General features: G+C 61.6%; 1 protein-coding gene across 6 annotated transcripts; it reads left to right on the top strand.

The window, feature by feature from the left end:
* Positions 1-411: 411 nt before the first annotated feature.
* On the top strand, positions 412-12,184 carry CEP131 (centrosomal protein 131). 6 transcript variants are annotated; one of them, XM_058852598.1, is made up of 27 exons: positions 412-543; positions 1,902-2,094; positions 2,738-2,823; positions 3,574-3,688; positions 3,796-3,914; positions 4,019-4,132; positions 4,227-4,400; positions 4,581-4,698; positions 5,479-5,595; positions 6,245-6,413; positions 6,534-6,634; positions 6,758-6,940; positions 7,190-7,381; positions 7,497-7,634; positions 7,910-8,035; positions 8,115-8,231; positions 9,131-9,160; positions 9,589-9,691; positions 9,876-10,077; positions 10,307-10,414; positions 10,496-10,613; positions 10,748-10,822; positions 10,901-11,043; positions 11,289-11,466; positions 11,556-11,698; positions 11,835-11,895; positions 11,978-12,184. In XM_058852598.1, exons 2-27 carry the CDS (start codon positions 1,924-1,926, stop codon positions 12,044-12,046), a joined length of 3,270 nt encoding a protein of 1,089 aa, XP_058708581.1. In that variant the 5' UTR covers positions 412-543; positions 1,902-1,923; the 3' UTR covers positions 12,047-12,184. The 6 variants fall into 6 exon arrangements, with proteins under 6 accessions (XP_058708581.1, XP_058708579.1, XP_058708583.1 ...); XM_058852596.1 differs by having other exon boundaries at positions 7,187-7,381; XM_058852597.1 differs by lacking the exon at positions 412-543 and adding an exon at positions 577-679 and having other exon boundaries at positions 7,187-7,381.
* The last annotated feature ends 3,849 nt before the right edge of the window (positions 12,185-16,033 follow it).

Raw genomic sequence — 16,033 nt, 5'->3', positions numbered from 1 at the left:
CCAAACAGCCCCACAGCTTCCCCCGCCCCACTGTTCTCCCCCATGCTACAGCCCCCCATGTAGCCCCATCGTTCCCCACTCTTCCTCACAGCTCGACCCCTGCTCCAGAACCCCCTGATCGCTCCACTTTTTCCCATAGCCCCCAACAATCCCATGAGCTCCCCTGCCCCACAGTTCCCCCTCCCCAGCCTGTCTCCCCAAGTCGCCCTGTGACTCCCCCAAATCACAGCTCCCCAGTCCCCTCCCAAGTCCCCAAAAATCCCCATTTTCCCGCGAAAACCCCCATGGTGGCTCCGCCCACGTGGGGCAAGCCCCGCCCATTCCCCCGCCCTAAAGAGCCACGCCCATCTCTCGCTCATATAATTGGTTCCCTCAAAATAAGCCACGCCTACCCTTAGGCCACGCCTCCCCCTCATTCCTTCTTATTCCCGCCCCCTTCCTCTGCCTCAGCCAATCGCGTTGTTTCTCCCGCCCTTTCCTCCCTCCCTATTGGTCGCTCTCTGCTAGCCCCGCCCAATGGCAGTGGCCGGAGCGCGGCCCTAGGTGAGGGGATGGGGGCGTTTAATGGCGGCTGAGGGGGGTCAAGGGGAGCAAAGGGAGTTCCGGGGGGAGCGGGGACAGGGGCAGGGCCTCGCTCTCGGCATCGCCCCCGGAGCGTGGGGGTCTCACCTGCGTGTGGGTGCGTGGGGCCCGTTCCTGTGGTCGTGAGAGGTTGGGATCTGGGCTGGGGTCTGCGGGGATTGGGGGTTTGGGGGTCCTGAAGGGATCTGGGTCATGAGGGGCTCGGGGCTTTGGATTATGGGCTGGAGTCATGGGGGTCTTGGGGCTGGGTTTTCTGGGGGTCCTGGGGTGGGGTCTTGGTTTTGAGTGCCCCGTGGTTTTTGGTGAGGGTCTGGAATTTGGGGGAGTTGGGGATGGGTGTCCTGGGAGGAGCTGGGGGCATCTGCGAACGGGGAACTTGGGGGGATCCTGAGGGGCTCAGGGATTTGGGAGCTTCAGGCCAGGGCTTGCCTCTGGATCATAAAGGGCTTGGGGGGCTTGGGGCCATGGGGGCCTGGGGCTTCAAAGCTTGGGAGTGTGAACTGTAGGGATTTGAGGGGCTGGGGGCTCAGGGTGCTGTGCTGGCCCTGAGCTCCTGAGCCCGTTTTCCTGCCGTGAGCCCAGCGGTTTCCATGAGAGCCGTTTGTTTCCCCAGCCTGGGGAGCCCGAGCCATTGCCAAGGGCTGTGGTGGAGCCCTGAGATGGGAAGACAGGGCTGCCAGGGGACAGGGTTTAGGGGCAGTGTGGGTAATAAATGTAAAGAACTAAAATGATCCGGGCTTTTTCTGGATCAGCACGGGAGCTGGGAGAATGCAGAGGGGAAAAAGTGGGAATGTGCTGCCCTGAGCTGGGAGGAGGCCCAGCTCTCCCTGTGCCCCCTGCGAGGGCACGGACCCTTCTGTACAAACTCTTGTCAGGGATTGGGAGCTTGGTGGGGAGGATCCCTTGGGAGCTGCTCAGGGGGTTCTTCAGCATCCCAGCCTGATGTGGGCTAAGCTGAACTTCCAGCCTGCGCAGATGGGGCTGTTCTGGGCCCGTGTGATCCTCTGGCAGCCATGGGTTGTGTGGAGTGAAGGAGCCTGGGATGGGGAGCAGGGCTTTCCTCTTCCTTTAGTCCTCTGCTGGAATCCTGGCCCATAAATGTGACAGCAGTTCATGGACAGCCAGAGTGTTGGTTGAAAGCAGTGGGGAGTTCTCCTGGAGCCTCTCCAGGGCTGTGCTTGGGTTGTTTGCCATGTGGCAATTTGGAGGAAGGTGTTTTGTCCTGTTGGGAAGCAGTTCCAGCTCTGGGTGTTTGCAGGAGCACCTGGTTCTGAGGCCGGATGCTCCATGCCTTCCCTCTCTCTGTGCTGTGCTTCCAGGGCTCCTTCCTCCTGCTCCAGCATGAAGAGCACCCGGAGCTGCTGCTCTGTCCAGAGCTCCGATGTGGCAGACCTGATCCTGACGGGGCTCCCGGCGCCGGTGTCGCGGCGCCCCGGCAGCGCCTCTCCTGCCAAGCTCATGGCACGCTCCGTGTCCGTGGCTGCCGACAGCAAAGCCAAGAGGAACGCCCCGGTGAGCCCCTGTGCTTCTCCCACCTGTGCTGGGTCAGGGAACACGTGCCTGGCATGTGGGATAGCTCCAGGCATGCCCACATCCCTCTCTCTCGCTGTTGTTCCCCCAGCACCAGCCTGGCTTTGCTCTGGCACCACCCTTGGCGAACTCTGCTTGATGCAGAAGTAGGGAGCATCAGGATTCCATCTTTTCTCTTCCTCGCCCTTCACCTCCCTGTGCCAATTTCCATCTGGAAAGCCCTGATTTCCTGGTGTCTCCTGCTGGGATGTGTGGCCCAGCCTGCCCCTCATGGAGCACCCCCCGTTCCTGCCGCACCGGGGGCTCCTGGCTGGGGGTTCCACAGAGGGAACAAGCCCCAGGTGCTTGCTAGGCTCCGTCAGGATCCAGCAGCAGACAGTCTGTGCTCCGTGCTGAGTAATCCCTTGGCAGCATTCCCGCACCCTTGTTCCCGGGAGCTTGTGCTAAGGAACGTGTTCCTGCTGGCTCAGCAGCGCCCGAGCGAGGTGTCATTGCCCGCTGCCTCAAGGAGAGCTTGGCAGCCCTGGGCTGGTGGGAACTCCGTGTCCTGCTGGGTGACAGGGTGGGGGATCCTGCCTGTGCTCCTCCTGAACGTGGCTGCTGGATTTATCCCTGTTCTCCGCAGGAGGATGCGGGATCCCGGGCCATGAACAACCTGCGCAGGTCCAACAGCACCACGCAGGTGAACCAGCGGGTGAACAGCTCACACAGGTACAGCTCCACCACAGAGGGTGGCACTGGGGGACGCCCCACCCGTGTGGCCAACCTCCCTGGTCCTCTGGGGGAACAGGAGCCTTTCCTAAAATACCCTGAGCTCTGTCATCCACATCAGGAGTTAACACCTGGCCCTGGAAAACCAAGGTCTGGCGCTTTGGTTATTTTTTTGAAGAGCAGGTGCCTTGTTTAGGGTTTCACAGGATCACAGAACAGCCTCACCCTAAAGTCCCATGCAGGATCACCTTCCACAAAACCAGGTTGCTCCAAGCCCCATCCAGTCTGTCCTGAGACACTTCTCTGTCAGAGCAGTGCCCAGCTTCTGTGAGCAACCTGTGCTAAGGCCTCATTCCCATCTCAGGGAAGAGTTTCTATTTGGGGAAATGGAGTGTATTTCTGTGGCTGTGACAAAAAACATTCCATTTGATTCCAGCAGCCCTCATGGAGCCTCCAGGCCCTAACTGGGCTGTGTGAGGAGACAAAAGTTCTCTGTTCCCAGTGCCCTCTGAGTTGGGATTTTCCATTCTCCTGTAGGTCTATGCCCATCCCTATCACCACACACCACCCTGGAACCCAAAGCTCTGTGTAAAAACAAGTAATTTGTGGATTTTGTGGCCATGTAACGATTCTCCAGCCCCCTTCTCCTATGTCACACTGAGTGTCTGAGTGCCCTGCATAGCCAGAGTGTGTCCTGTTATCCCAGAACCCCTGTTCTTTCCTCTCTGCCTTCCCTGGGTCTGGATAAAGCACGGAGCAGACAGAAGACTTCCTGGCCTTCTTTGAGGATGATCCAGGAGGAAGGAAGAAACTGGCAACTCTGAGCAAAACCTCCCCGGAAAAGAAAACCACATGGAATATCTTGGTGAGGACGGCAGGCTGTGGGCGTGGGCAGGCCAGGCTGGCTCTGTGCTCCTGCTGGTGTTTGAGGAGGTGGGTTTGATGCCCTTATCCCTGCTGACTCCATGGCAGGATGACCAACCCCGGGCGTTCCCTGGCCCCTCTGGCTCCCAGGGCCTCGAGCTGCCCTCGGGCATGAGGAGGAAGGAAGCCACGGTGCTCCTGGCTGCCAACTTCACTGCCAACAACAGGTAGGACAGAGGGTCCTGAGGGGAGGAATGGCTGGAACTGCATGGAGAAAACACCCAGAGAGGGGAAGGTGCTGTTCCTGACGCTCCTGGTCTCTCCACACAAGGAGCAACAAGGGCGCAATGGGCAACTGTGTCACCACCATGGTGCACAACAACTACTCCACTGCTGAGAGGGGCCCTGCTCCCAAGAGCTCCAACCAGGCTCCCAGTTCCCTCAAGTGAGTGTGGGGGTGTCCTGGCTCTGCAGCTGGGCTGGCCCCAGGGTCGTGTGTGGCACAGGGTAGAGCTGAGTGGCATCATCTTCTGTCCCAGCAACGTCATCAAAGCGACCTCGAACGAGGATGGGGAAGGCAGCAGCAGCTTTGTGAAGTCTCAGAAGAATTTCTCCAGCAACAACATCATGACCCACAACAACAACAACAGCAGCAGCAGCGGCGGCAGCAGCGTTCCCCGGAGGAGGGAGGTGACCGAGGAGGAGGCCGAGAGGTGAGGGAAGGGGCAGGGGCACGGTGCCAGGAGCTGTGAGGAGCTCCAGGGGAACTTGTTCTTACCCTGTGGGATTTCACACTGGGGAAAGGCCACTCTCAGGGCACCTGCAGGTGCTGTGGGGAAGCGGGCTGTGCTCTGCTGCAGCCGGGGCTGTGCTGAGCCTCCCTGTCCCCACAGGTTCATCCAGCAGGTGAACCTGGCTGCTGTCACCATCCAGCGCTGGTACCGGCGGCACTCGCAGCGGCGCAGGACGGCGGCTGCGGCTCTGGGGCGCCTGATGGCTGCCAAGAGGGAGGTTGGTCCCATTCCCTGCTCTAGCCCAGACCACCTGACACCCATGTACCTCTGGCCACGCAGTTGGGGTCTCTTTAGCCCCCAGACCTGGGCTGTGAGAGCCGAGGGGGTTCTGGCTTTGCATCCAACCAGCCCCACCCTAGCCCAGAGATCTGGGGAGGGTCCCATTCCCACAGAGCAGTGCTGGCTGTGTCCAGGGATTAGCCTGGGCTGGGTTCCAGCAGGAGCTGAGGCCCAAAGGCTCAGCACCACATGGCTCCAGTTCCCCCAGTCCCCTGACTGGGAGCAGTCAGACCTTGGCAGTAGCAGCCCTGAATTGCCACTGTCTGGGCCACACTGGTGGAGAAGGGATGCCCCATCTTGGCTCATCCTAATGAATCCCTAATGAGGTGGCTTGTTAGAGTGATGAGGTTTCACAGCTATTTGTGTTTCTTTGTGTTCAATTATTTATCCCAGTAATGAAAAGCGCCGTTGCTCTTGCGTGTGAGTCTATTTTTAAGCCTTGTCTCCTCGGTGGTTGCAGACCCAGATGATGGTGATGATATAATAATAATAATAATAATAATAATAATAATAATAATAATAATAATAATAATAATAATAACATTGAGGATCTGAAGAAAATGAGCTGCTCCAAAGTGGAGCTGTGCCGAGGGCTCCTCACCTGCACAGAGGGGAGGATAGAAAAGCCTGGATGTGGGGTGACCCAGGTGTGGGTGCCCCTCACACTTCTCAGTGCTGGAGAATTCTCAGTAACATTTTTGACCCTCCTCTCTGGAAGGAAAGGCAGCAGCGGATGGAGGAGGGGAATATCCTGGATTTGCAGGAGAGGAAGGATGAGGAACGCCGGAAGATCCGAGAGGAGAAGGCACGGCTGGCCCGGCACGCTGCCATCCAGGTAGGGCCAGGGCCAGCCCTGTGTGACACCATTTGTTGGCAACATCCAGCAAGGCAGCCAGAGGCCTCTCTGTATCTCCAGAGCCTGGGCATGGGGCAGGATCAGAGCCAGCCCTGGAAATGGAGTGCTCCCTCCGGAGATGGAGGTGCCACGGAGCGGTTTCCTGCTGCGCTCCTGCCAAGCCTTGGCAGCTCATTCTGAGCTTGTGAAGACAGTGCTGGTTTCTGTGCAGTTCTCAGGAAAATGGTGACCACGTTGAGACAGGGAGACTCCAAGCTCCTTGGACTGGCCAGGGATGTGCCTGCCCTGGGATGTGCATGCTCCTCCTCAGGAGCAGGGTCCTTCTGGAGAGGGCCGAGTACCACTCCATGTCCCTTGGCAGGAAGCAACACGTCATTGTCACCCTGCTCTTGCAGCTGGTGGTGCAGATGGGGTTGGCACAGGCTGCAGGAGTTGGCAGTAAAGCTGGGGATGTTTTAAACCCCAAATTTTCTTTGCCCTAATTGGAATCATGTTCCGTTGTGGGGGAGGTTGGGAGAGACACATCAGTGAGCAGCTGGAGGATGCAAAAACGCTGCCACAACCTTGCAAACACAGGCTTGTGCCTTCCCAAAACTTCAGGACATCCATGGCTCCTCTGTCCCCACAGGAGCTGCAGCAGAAAAGGGCCCAAAAGGCCTCAGAGACGAAGCGCTCAGCAGAAGAGCTGGTGCTGGTGAAGGAGAGCAGGAGGGTGCCCAAGAAGAAGCCTGGTGCCAAAGCTGCCTCAGGCAGGAATGTCAGCCCAGCCAGCAGCCTCACCAAAGCCAACAACACCGGTGAGTCCCTCAGGCGTGTCCCCAGAGCCTTGGGAAGGAAGGGAAGGAGGGGTTTGCTCTGAGGAGCTGCTTCCCAGGGCTGGCTGGAGCGAGTGCCTGAGAACAGTCTGGTTCCTGCAGAGGCCAATTCCCCCTCGGCCGCAGGGGAGCTGGAAGGAAACGGCCTGGGAGCTCTTGGCTCCGTGCCCTCGCAGGACCCCGGGGCAGAGGACAAACTGCAGGTGGGTCTGGCTGTGCCTCCTGGTGGCCCTGGCAGCAGCTGCTCTGCCAGGGCAACATCAGAGCCTTTGCTGGCTTCTGGGGAGACCCAGAAAACTCTGTCATTCTCTCATCTTCTCCCTTAGGATGTGAGCTCCAGGGAGACAGGTAATGAGGACCTGGAGACAGCAGTGCCTGCTGGCAGCGGGGCTCCATCCAAGGTCACACTCAATGAGCTGCTGGACACCCTCAGGCTGCTGGAGGAGGAGCCAGAGCTGCTGCCCCCGCCCAAGCTCCTCAAGAAGGACAGATATGCCTGGATGGACAGGGTGAGCTGTGAGGGGAATGAGATTGCTGTGTCCATCCTTGGACACCTGCCTGGTGAGAAACAGCTGGGCACTGCCAGGGAGGGTGGTGGAGGAGCTTGGAGTGGCTGCTGGAGGAATTTGGAGGAGGAGATGGAGGAGGGCTGCTTGCTGGGGTGCAGTGGGAGGACTGGGCTCCAGTGGTGGAGAAAAGCCAGCACCTCTTCTGAGCCTTCCCCGGGGTGCTCATTCACCACGGTGAATTCCCAGCAGGAGCCCAGCTCCAATTCCCTGACTGCTGATAACTTGGAGAAGTTTGGGAAGCTGAACCACCCACCAGGGGTCCCTGAGGATGGGGCTCTGCTCTCGGAGGCCAAGCTCCAGAGCATCATCAGTTTCCTGGATGAGATGGAGAAGTCGGAGCAGGAGAGGCCCAGGTCGGCCGCCTCAGCCGCACAGCGGGAGGTGAGTCCATCTGTGCTGTGGGAATCCATTCCTGGGGGGAATCATCCCCCATCTCCCTGTCCTCATTCCAGGTGGTTCCAGCACCTTTTCTATCATGTTTTTTCTGCTGTGGCAGAGCTTCCTTTTGGAAGAGGAGCTGGCTCACGTGGAGCAGGTGTCGGCTGTTGCCACGGAGGTGACAAGCTCCATGATGAGGCTGAAGCTGGAAGTGGAGGAGAAGAAGAGAGCCATCAGCCTGCTGCAGACTGCTCTGGTGTGTCAGCCTCTCATGTGGTTCTTGGGGCTATGAAGAACGTGATCAGGACTATCCCTTGATTTTACAGAATCATGGAATTGTTTGGGTTGGAGGGGACCTTAAAGATCATCTAACTGGGACCTGGGCTGAGCTCCCTTCTCTGTCCTGGGGGGCTGGGTGTTCCTGCTGACAGGGGTGGGAAATGTGAGCACCAGGGCTTTGCTTTAGCTCTGTCCCTCATTTTCCTGCTGGTGATTTCCACATGGTGGCTGTTTGACTCCTGCTCCCCACAGGCTCAGCAGCGGGAGCTGACCGACCGACACGTCAAACAGACCGAGAAGGAGCTCGGCCACCAGCTCAGGCTGCAGAGGGAGCAGTATGAGGCAGCTATCCAGAGGCACTTGGCCTTCATTGACCAGGTAATCCCTCATCCCAGCTCCTGAAGGCAGAGGCTGAGGTGGCTGCACCTGCCTGATGCTGGCTCCTCGCCCTGCCCAGCTCCTCGATGACAAGAAGGTGCTGAGTGAGAAGTGTGAGGCTGTGGTGGCAGAGCTGAAACAAGTGGACCACAAGTATGGCCAGAAGATCACCCAGATGCAGGAGCAGCACGAGCTGGTGAGAGGAAAGGGAAGATGGGGGGGATGTTCCTGCTGATTTTGTTCAAATGGGGCCTCTGGCTGGAGCAGTACAGTCTCTGTCCCCTCGGTGGGACCTGGACACTCCAAGGAGCTCTTCCCTGTGCACAGAAGGTCCCTGTGACCACAGAGCTTTCTCCTGGCTCCCCAAAAGGCTTCTGTCCTCTGCTGGCCAGGGCCAGGAGCATGGCACTGACCAAGGGACAGTGTAAACTCCCAGGCTCTGCTTGGAGAGACCTTTCCCACACATCTGGCACAGGTTGCCCAGAGAAGCTGTGGCTGCCCCATCTCTGGAAGTGTCCAAGGCCAGGTTGGACAGGACTTGGAGCAACCTGGGATAATGGAAGATGTCCCTGCCCATGGCAGGGGTTGGGACTGGATGGGCTTTAAGGTGCCTTCCAACCCAAACCGTTCTGTGATTCCATAATCCCTCTGAAGGCAGAGCTCTCCCAGGCTGGGGGTGACCAGGGACACCTGGCACAAACCCGGTGCCATGGAGGAATTTCACTTCTCCTGCAGATGGAGACAGCTCAGCTCTCCCTGTGCCAGGCCCGGCAGGAAAGCAGCACCAGAGCTCATCCCAGCTCTGCCATCCCAGTCCCTGCTTGTCCTTGACCTCGGAGCTGAGCTCATGCCTGGGGGTCCCTTGGTCTCTGGAGCAGGCTCCAACCACACAGGCTCCTGGCCAGTGCCTCAGCTTGTCCCTGTCCTTGTCCCTTGTGCTGTCTCCCCTCGCCCCCATGGACTCCTGCCCAGCTCCGCCCTGCCCGTGGCTCCCACAGACCACACACTGTGACCACAGACCACACAGACTGTGTGGATTTGCCTCTCCCCCACCATTCCCCTTCTCTCTCCATCCCCTCCTTTCTTTCTCCCCAGGTCTGGCGCACTTTGGGCCCCTTTTGTGAGGTAAATGCGGTCTTTGCTCTCTTTTGTGCCTTGCCCTCTGTTCTTGTGCCCTGACCTGCTCTGGCCCTGCTCCAGCCCCTGCCAGAGGGTTTTCCATGGCAGGGAGAGGGAAGGCTGGAGAGGAAAGCACCACCACACAGGGACAGATGGGCTGCCCTGCATGCAGGGACTCTCGGCAGCCCCCAGTTCCCCTTCCCTCTCCATCAGTGCTCTCATATCTTGGCAGTGAGCACTTTGCCAGGGGGATAGGGGAGAAGGCACTGGGAGACTGTGTGGCCGCTTCTCTGGGCTGGAAGGACACACCTGGCTAGGGCTGTGCATGCATCCACGTGCAGCTCCACAGCTTCCTTCCCAACAGCCTGCCTCCCAGGCTCACAGGGCTTTTTTCTCCCAGCTTCTCTGAGGTTTTCCCATTTGCTTCCAAACAGGAGATTAAAAAACTGAAGGAGCTCATGAGCGCAACTGAGAAAGTCCGGCGGGAGAAGTGGATTGAGGAGAAAACCAAAAAGATCAAAGAAATCACGGTGAAAGGTACGGGCAGGTTCCCTCAGCAGCAGCTGGAGCTGGGACAGTGCCAGGGTGGTCCAGGAGAGATTGGGAAGAGCTCCTTGGTGCGGGCAGCGTTTGCTCCCTGTTTCTGGTGGAGCAGATGCCTGAGGGCAAGGAAACCCCTCTGTGCTCATCCCCCCTGTGCCTGTCCTTCCCGCTGTCCCAGGGCTGGAGCCGGAGATTCAGAAGCTGGTGGCCAAGCACCGCGAGGACATCCGGCAGCTGAAGCTGCTGCACGAGGCCGAGCTGCTGCAGTCGGACGAGCGGGCGGCGCTGCACTACGGGCGGCAGGCGCAGGAGCTGCGGGGGCTGCTGGAGCGGGAGAAGGAGGAGCAGAGCCAGCGGGAGCGGGAGCGGGCCCGCCAGAGGTGCGTCACTCCGGGCTCAGCTCTGCTTGGGGCTCACAGCTCTGTCCAGCACCAGTCTGCTGCTGGCATCCCGAGATGTGCAGCTCCACGGGGAGCGGCCCCTTGCTCTCCACCGGCCTCAGGTGGGCGATGCTGCTGAGCTGGGAGCATCCTCTGGCATCGTGAAGGGCAGGGTGGAGAGGAGGCCGAGTGCTCCAAGGCACGTCCCTGGAGTGTGTGTGTCCCACAGGTGTGAGCAGCAGCTGGAGCAGGAGGAGCAGGCTCTGGAGCTGCAGCGGCGCCGGCTCTACGCCGAGGTGGCCGAGGAGAAGGAGCGGCTGAGCCAGCAAGCAGCCAGGTGAGCAGGCTGGGGGCCTGGGGGCAGCCCTGGAGCCGTGGGGCCAGGCTGGGATGGATGCTGGGAGCTGTGTCTGTGCAGGCAGCGAGCGGAGGCAGAGGAGCTGCGGCGGCAGCTGGAGGCCAACAGCTCGGCCCTCACCCGCGCGCTGCGGGATGAGTACGCCAAGGAGAAGGAGGACCAGGAGAGGCGGCACCAGGTCTGGTTTTCCCTCACCTCCAGCCCTTCAGGTGCTGGCACCACCAAGCCTTGGACCCCACAGCCCCAGCAGCTGCTGCCAGCCAGCACAGGAGGGTCCCAGGGCTGAGCTGTTGTTTTCCCTTCTCCTCACAGGCAGAGCTGAAGGTGCTGAAGGACCAGCTGGAGCTGGAGAAGCAGGCCTGGGAGGCCAACTATGTGAAGAAGGAGGTAATGGCAAGAGCTCCAAAGGTTCCACCCATGGGCTCTGAGAGGAATTTGAGGCCATGTTTGTTGTCTTCATTCCAGGAAGCCTGGCTGCTCTCTCGGGAGCGGGAGCTGCGGGAGGAGATGAGGAAGGAGAGGGACAAAGAGATCGAGCTGGTGATCCAGCGCCTGGAGGCCGACACGTCCTTGGCCAAGGAGGAGTGCGAGAGGGCAGCGGAGAACAGGTGAGGGGGAAAGGGAGGAGGGAGGTCCCAGGTCCTCCAGGGGCTGGTCCCTTTTCTCTGTCCCCTGGGCGTCTCTCCAGTGAGCTCTGGAGCAATGTTAGTGCAGGAAGGAAACAGCCTTGGATCTCCTGTGGGGCAGCTCTGCCCTTGCTGCTGTGCCCGGATCCCTCCTGCAGCAGGAATGGGGCTGGGATCAGCCAGGCAGCAGCAGGATAAGCCAGGCTCCCTGTCCATCCTGCCCACAGGATCAAGAGGATCCGAGACAAGTACGAGGTGGAGCTGCAGGAGCTGGAGCAGTCGGAGCGGAAGCTGCAGGAGCACTGCAATGAGCTCAAGGGGCGGCTGGCCGAGCTGGAAGGGGAGAGCATGCGGCTGCAGGGCCTGCTGAAGCACAAGGAGCAGGAGGTGAAGGAGATCCGGAAGGTGAGCGAGGAGCAGAGCCAGGGCCCTGCCTGGATGTGTGGGACCAGCTGTCCCAGGGGCACAGAGACCTGACTGAGGTGATGTGGCAGGAATTTGCAGACAAGCTGGTGGGGATGGAGGTGGAGAACGCGCGGCTGAAGGCAGAGATGGCAGAGCTGAGAGCCCGGCAGCACCTGGAGCTGGACAGGCTGGTGCAGGAGAAGGACCGGGAGCTGGAGGAGGTTCACAGGAGGTGAGGGAGCCCAGGTGTGGTGCAGGAGCTCAGTGCTGCATCCTCAGGAACAACTTCCAGCCCTGTCCAGGCAAACTGGGCAGGGCTCAGCCCCGTGTTGGGCACCGGGGTTCTCATCCCCCCGTGTCCGTGTCAGGGTGAAGGCGGCGGTGCTGAGGAAGGAGGAGAGCATGAGCAGCCTGCGGAAGCAGTATGAGGTGAGTGAGGGCTCTGTGGCCCTGCCCTGGCTGTGGCTGGGCAGGGCTCTGTGAGCTCCCCGTGGGCTGTGCTCCCTTGCAGGCAGCCGTGCAGAGAGCCAACCTCCTGGAATCGCTGCTGGAGCAGCAGCGGCAGCTGGCCGCAGAGTGACCGTCCTGCCAGCCAGGGAGCGGGGCTGGGCCTCCCCTCCCTCTGCCCTTCTTCTCCACAGCCTGCTCCCAGGGCCCTGCTGGGACACTTGGTGGCCTTTAGATGTTCGGGGGTTTTGTTCTGATAATAAATCTCTCCTGGTTTCTACAACTGTTTCTAAACTTGTGTTTATATACAGTGCCAGGCCACGGGTGGCTGTTCCCCGAGGTCTGTGCCCAGTGACACCTTCCCAACACCATTCCTGCATCCCAACACCCTCCCTTTGCCCAAAACCCCAGCCTAGCTTCCCATTCTAAACTGAAATGTCCAGTACAATGCAGGGAGGCAGAGCCAGGGAAGGATGTGATGCCACAGCTTCTGCTACCTGCAGCTTCCTCTACACCCCCTGACAGGGCCGGGAAATGCTTGGGCTGGGCCGGTGGCATCTGTTTCCTCTCGGCCGGGAGCGTGTGGCTGCTCTGGTCCCTCCCCCGGGCCGGGGCCGGCAGATGTTTTCTCAGCAGAGTCCCTGGGTTTCCCATCCATCCTGCTGCTCCCTGCGCTCGGCTGGATCCTCCCCGTGCCCCGTGGCAGCACCGCCAGAGCCCCCGCGGTCACACGGAGCCGCAGAGGGACCCTTGGTCACCCCAGGAAGCTGCACAGGGGCTCGGCCACTTCCCGACGCTGGCATTTGTCCCAGCGTGGGCTCCTGGCTGCGGCTCCAGGGGCGGTGTGATCCCAAGGCAGCCCGTGGATGATGGCCCAGATCCCTGCCCGTGCTTTGGCACTCGGTTTGGGTGCTGTGGGGCAGGGGCAGCCCCCCAGCTGCGGGGCAGGGCACAGGGGGTGGCTGTGTCCCGCACAGCGGAGCCGTGCCCGCTCCCCCTCCCCGCTGGCCAGGAGGAGAGCTCATCCCGGTGCCCCGGGAAAGGCCGGGCATGGCTCTTGTTCCACTGTTGCTGCTTTTCCAAGGAGTTTCCTGAGCGCCGCTTCCGACCCCCGCCCTGCACAGCCACCCCGAGCCCCCGGCTCTGGAAATCCGGCGTGGGACGAGGGGGCTCAGCCCACTCGCTGCCCGGCCAGGGGGTCTTGTGCCCGTGTCCAGCCCTGTGGGTCCGGTGTAGGACCCCGAGCCCCGTGCGGCATCGCCGCTGTGGGGTGAACACCCCGCCACGGTCCCCGGGATGCGCCCGGCCCCGCTCCGGAGCTCCCCGGGGCTCCGTGCGCTCCGGCATCCTCACGGCCCCTCCCCGCCACAGCCCGGGATAATTTCTAGGCCAGTGCCCGGTTCAGGCATGAATAAATCAGCGCCGTTGCATAACGGGGATGCGGATTTTCACCGGCTGGCTGCTCGTGCCTGCGCCGGAGCCCCCCGCCCGCAGCCCGGGGGTCCCGCGGGAGCGGCGGCCGCGTGGCACGAGCGTGTCCCTGTCCCTGTCCCTGTCCCTGTCCCTGCCGAGCCGCTGCCAAAGACCCCCGGTTCAGGTTCCCCCCTCCCCGCGGCTGCCCGGGGTCAGGAGGATGAGCGGAGCCCGCGGGGCCGGGAAGGAGGTCAGGAGCACCGGGGGCTTTTGGCAGCCGCCGCGCGGGAATCGCGGCTCAATCTGGTGTCTGCCCGGGAGGGGATTAGCTTCAGCCCCAGACAAATCAGCCGAGAAGCCGGAGCAAGTGGCAGGATCCGAGCAGGGTAATCTCCCCTTGGGAAGGATCTGTAATCTCCCCTGCTAATTGGGGCGGTGGCAGTGGCACTGGCCCTACAGGGAGGGGACGGCAGGGGACCGGTGCCACCCTCTGCCTCTGCCGGGCGCTGGATCAGGGCTGCACCTGAGGGACTCCCTGGGCCTTTGGGCCTCGATTCTCCTTTGGGATTTTCCCTTCTACAGCCACGATGGAAATCTGGTGGGAAGCAGGACAAGCGGCAGGGGGCACAGAGCAGGTGGTGGGTTTGGGTGACCATGACAGAGCTCAAGTCTCCTCCTGGATGTGTCAAATGGGGCTATTGGCAGCGTCACCTGGGCACGGAGGATGCTGGGGCATGGGGCTGCTGTGCTTGGTGTCCCAGCCCAGCTGGGGATTCCGGGTCTTCCCAAGGAGGGCAGGGAGGCACAGCAGGGCTGGGCTGGCACACACTCCATTCTCATCCCCCTAACCCGTCCCTATCCCAGTGTCATCCCCAGTCCATCTCTGTCCCTGTCTTCTTTCCCATCTCATCCTCAGTTCTATCCCCCCAATCCTCATCCTCATCCTCATCCTCATCCTCATCCTCATCATTTTCCTTCCCATCCCGCCCTCTCCCCCACACAGGAGGGAAGAGCTGGGCACTGGGGCTGCCACCCCCAACACAACGTCGGGTGATTTCATCTGCTCCCACTCACTGAAGCCGCCCTAACCCTTCCCAGTGCCAGGGAGGCCTCAGCCCATCCCTGTCCCACCCCCCGGGATCAGCTGAGTGTGCTCGGGGTGCTGGGGGCGGCTGGGCCCGGTGGGTGCCCGGCGTGGGCTCGGCACAGCCGCCCACCCCCAGCCCACCCGGCTGTGACTCAGCCAGTGCCAGCTCAGCCGCGCAGGGACGGGGCTGGCCCTGCCACCCACCCTGCTGGCACGTGGCCACCCACTCCCACAGGGCCATGGCTGGTCCAGAGGGCATCCATGGCACCAAAGCTTCCAGAGACTCCAAATGCTTCTGGCACAGGCGCTGTACCAGGTCAGTGCCCAGAAGGGCTCATGGAGGAGCTCAGGGTGTCCCACATGGGGGGTCACGGCCATTTGCACCTCCAGAACGGAGCAGGGACCCAGTGGCAGGGGGACAATAGGAGCAATGGGGTTCCCATGAGCTGCACCCCAGCCGGGGGTCTCCAAAATGAGTGAGGGGGCATCAGTAGGGGGACTGGGGGGGGTCCTGCGGGACAGAGCTGCTCCAGAGCAGAGAAATGCGGAGGCAAAGGAGAAGGGAGAAGGGAGAAACTGGCTCCAACGTGTTTATTCTCCCAGCAGCCGGTAATTTTTCCAGGCCTGTATCTATTTGTGGCAACGTGACATGTGCAGCGTGGTGCTGTTCTGTGCAGGCTTGAAGGCTTGTAAAAAATTAATCGTGTACGCAAAATTTGGCTTTAAATATTCAAACTGGCGGTGGGGATGTGCGAGCCCCGTGCTCAGAGCTGAGCCCAGCAAAGGGTGGGACAAGGGGGTTCCCAGGAGCGGGATGGGACAGGATGGGCCAGGATTGTCCTGCCATGACCCCGAAGGAAAGTCCAACCTGGTTCCCAGGCGGGCTTGGGGACCAGCGGCAGCCACAGCTTTGCCAGGGTCTGGCTGGCAGCTGCCAGGGGTGTGGGTGAAGCTGTGGGATGTTCCCTGCCAGGGAATTGGGAGCGCTGGGATTTGGAGCATCCCGTGTTTGGAGGGCACACTCCCATGTGCCAGGGCTGTGGTGTCGAGCAGACGAGGCCGAGGGGGGACCCCGCACCAGGGGCCTGGCTGGGGCTGCGGGGGGCTCTGCTCACCCTCGGGATGGCACCGGGGGGCTGCAGGGTGCGGTAGAGATGGGGTGCAGGGTGCGGGGGGTTGAGGGGCTGGCTGGGGGCAGAGCTGCCCATCCCGGCCCTGTTTCCCATCCCTGATCGCGGGAAGCCGGCGCTGCCCGGGGTGGGTCAGGGCCGGAGCAGTTCCTTACTTGGGGGGTCCCAGCCCCGCTCCCGGAGGGTCCCCTCCCCACTGCGTGGACCCCCGCGTGGTCCCGACCCCGCTCCAGGGTGGCGGCTGCCCCTCGGGGGTCCCGTCCCGGTCCGGGGGGGCCCCACGGACCCCATCCATCCCAGCGGGACCGCGCGGGGGCGGCGGCGGCGCATCCCGGGGGGGAGGACGCGGGTCCCGGTGCGGTCCCGGGGCTGCGGCTCCGCCACCTGCCGCCCCCGCCCGCCCGGTCCCGCTGCTCGGCGGCGGCGCGGCCCCTCCCCGGGGCACGGGGCGCGGGGCCGCGGGGCCGCCATGGAGGAGGAGCCGCCGCCG

Source organism: Poecile atricapillus, chromosome 17 (assembly GCF_030490865.1).
Source record: "Poecile atricapillus isolate bPoeAtr1 chromosome 17, bPoeAtr1.hap1, whole genome shotgun sequence".
NCBI lineage: Eukaryota > Metazoa > Chordata > Aves > Passeriformes > Paridae > Poecile > Poecile atricapillus.
Note: the sequence above shows the minus strand (reverse complement) of the source record. Positions and strands in the feature narration are given on the sequence as shown.

Coding starts and splice junctions, on each gene's coding strand:
- CEP131 (XM_058852596.1), top strand. CDS start 1,924: ATGAAGAGCACCCGGAGCTGCTGCTCTGTCCAGAGCTCCGATGTGGCA. Junction 4,401..4,580: donor ACCGAGGAGGAGGCCGAGAG/GTGAGGGAAGGG, acceptor CTGTCCCCACAG/GTTCATCCAGCAGGTGAACC. Junction 11,044..11,288: donor GAGAGGGCAGCGGAGAACAG/GTGAGGGGGAAA, acceptor TCCTGCCCACAG/GATCAAGAGGATCCGAGACA.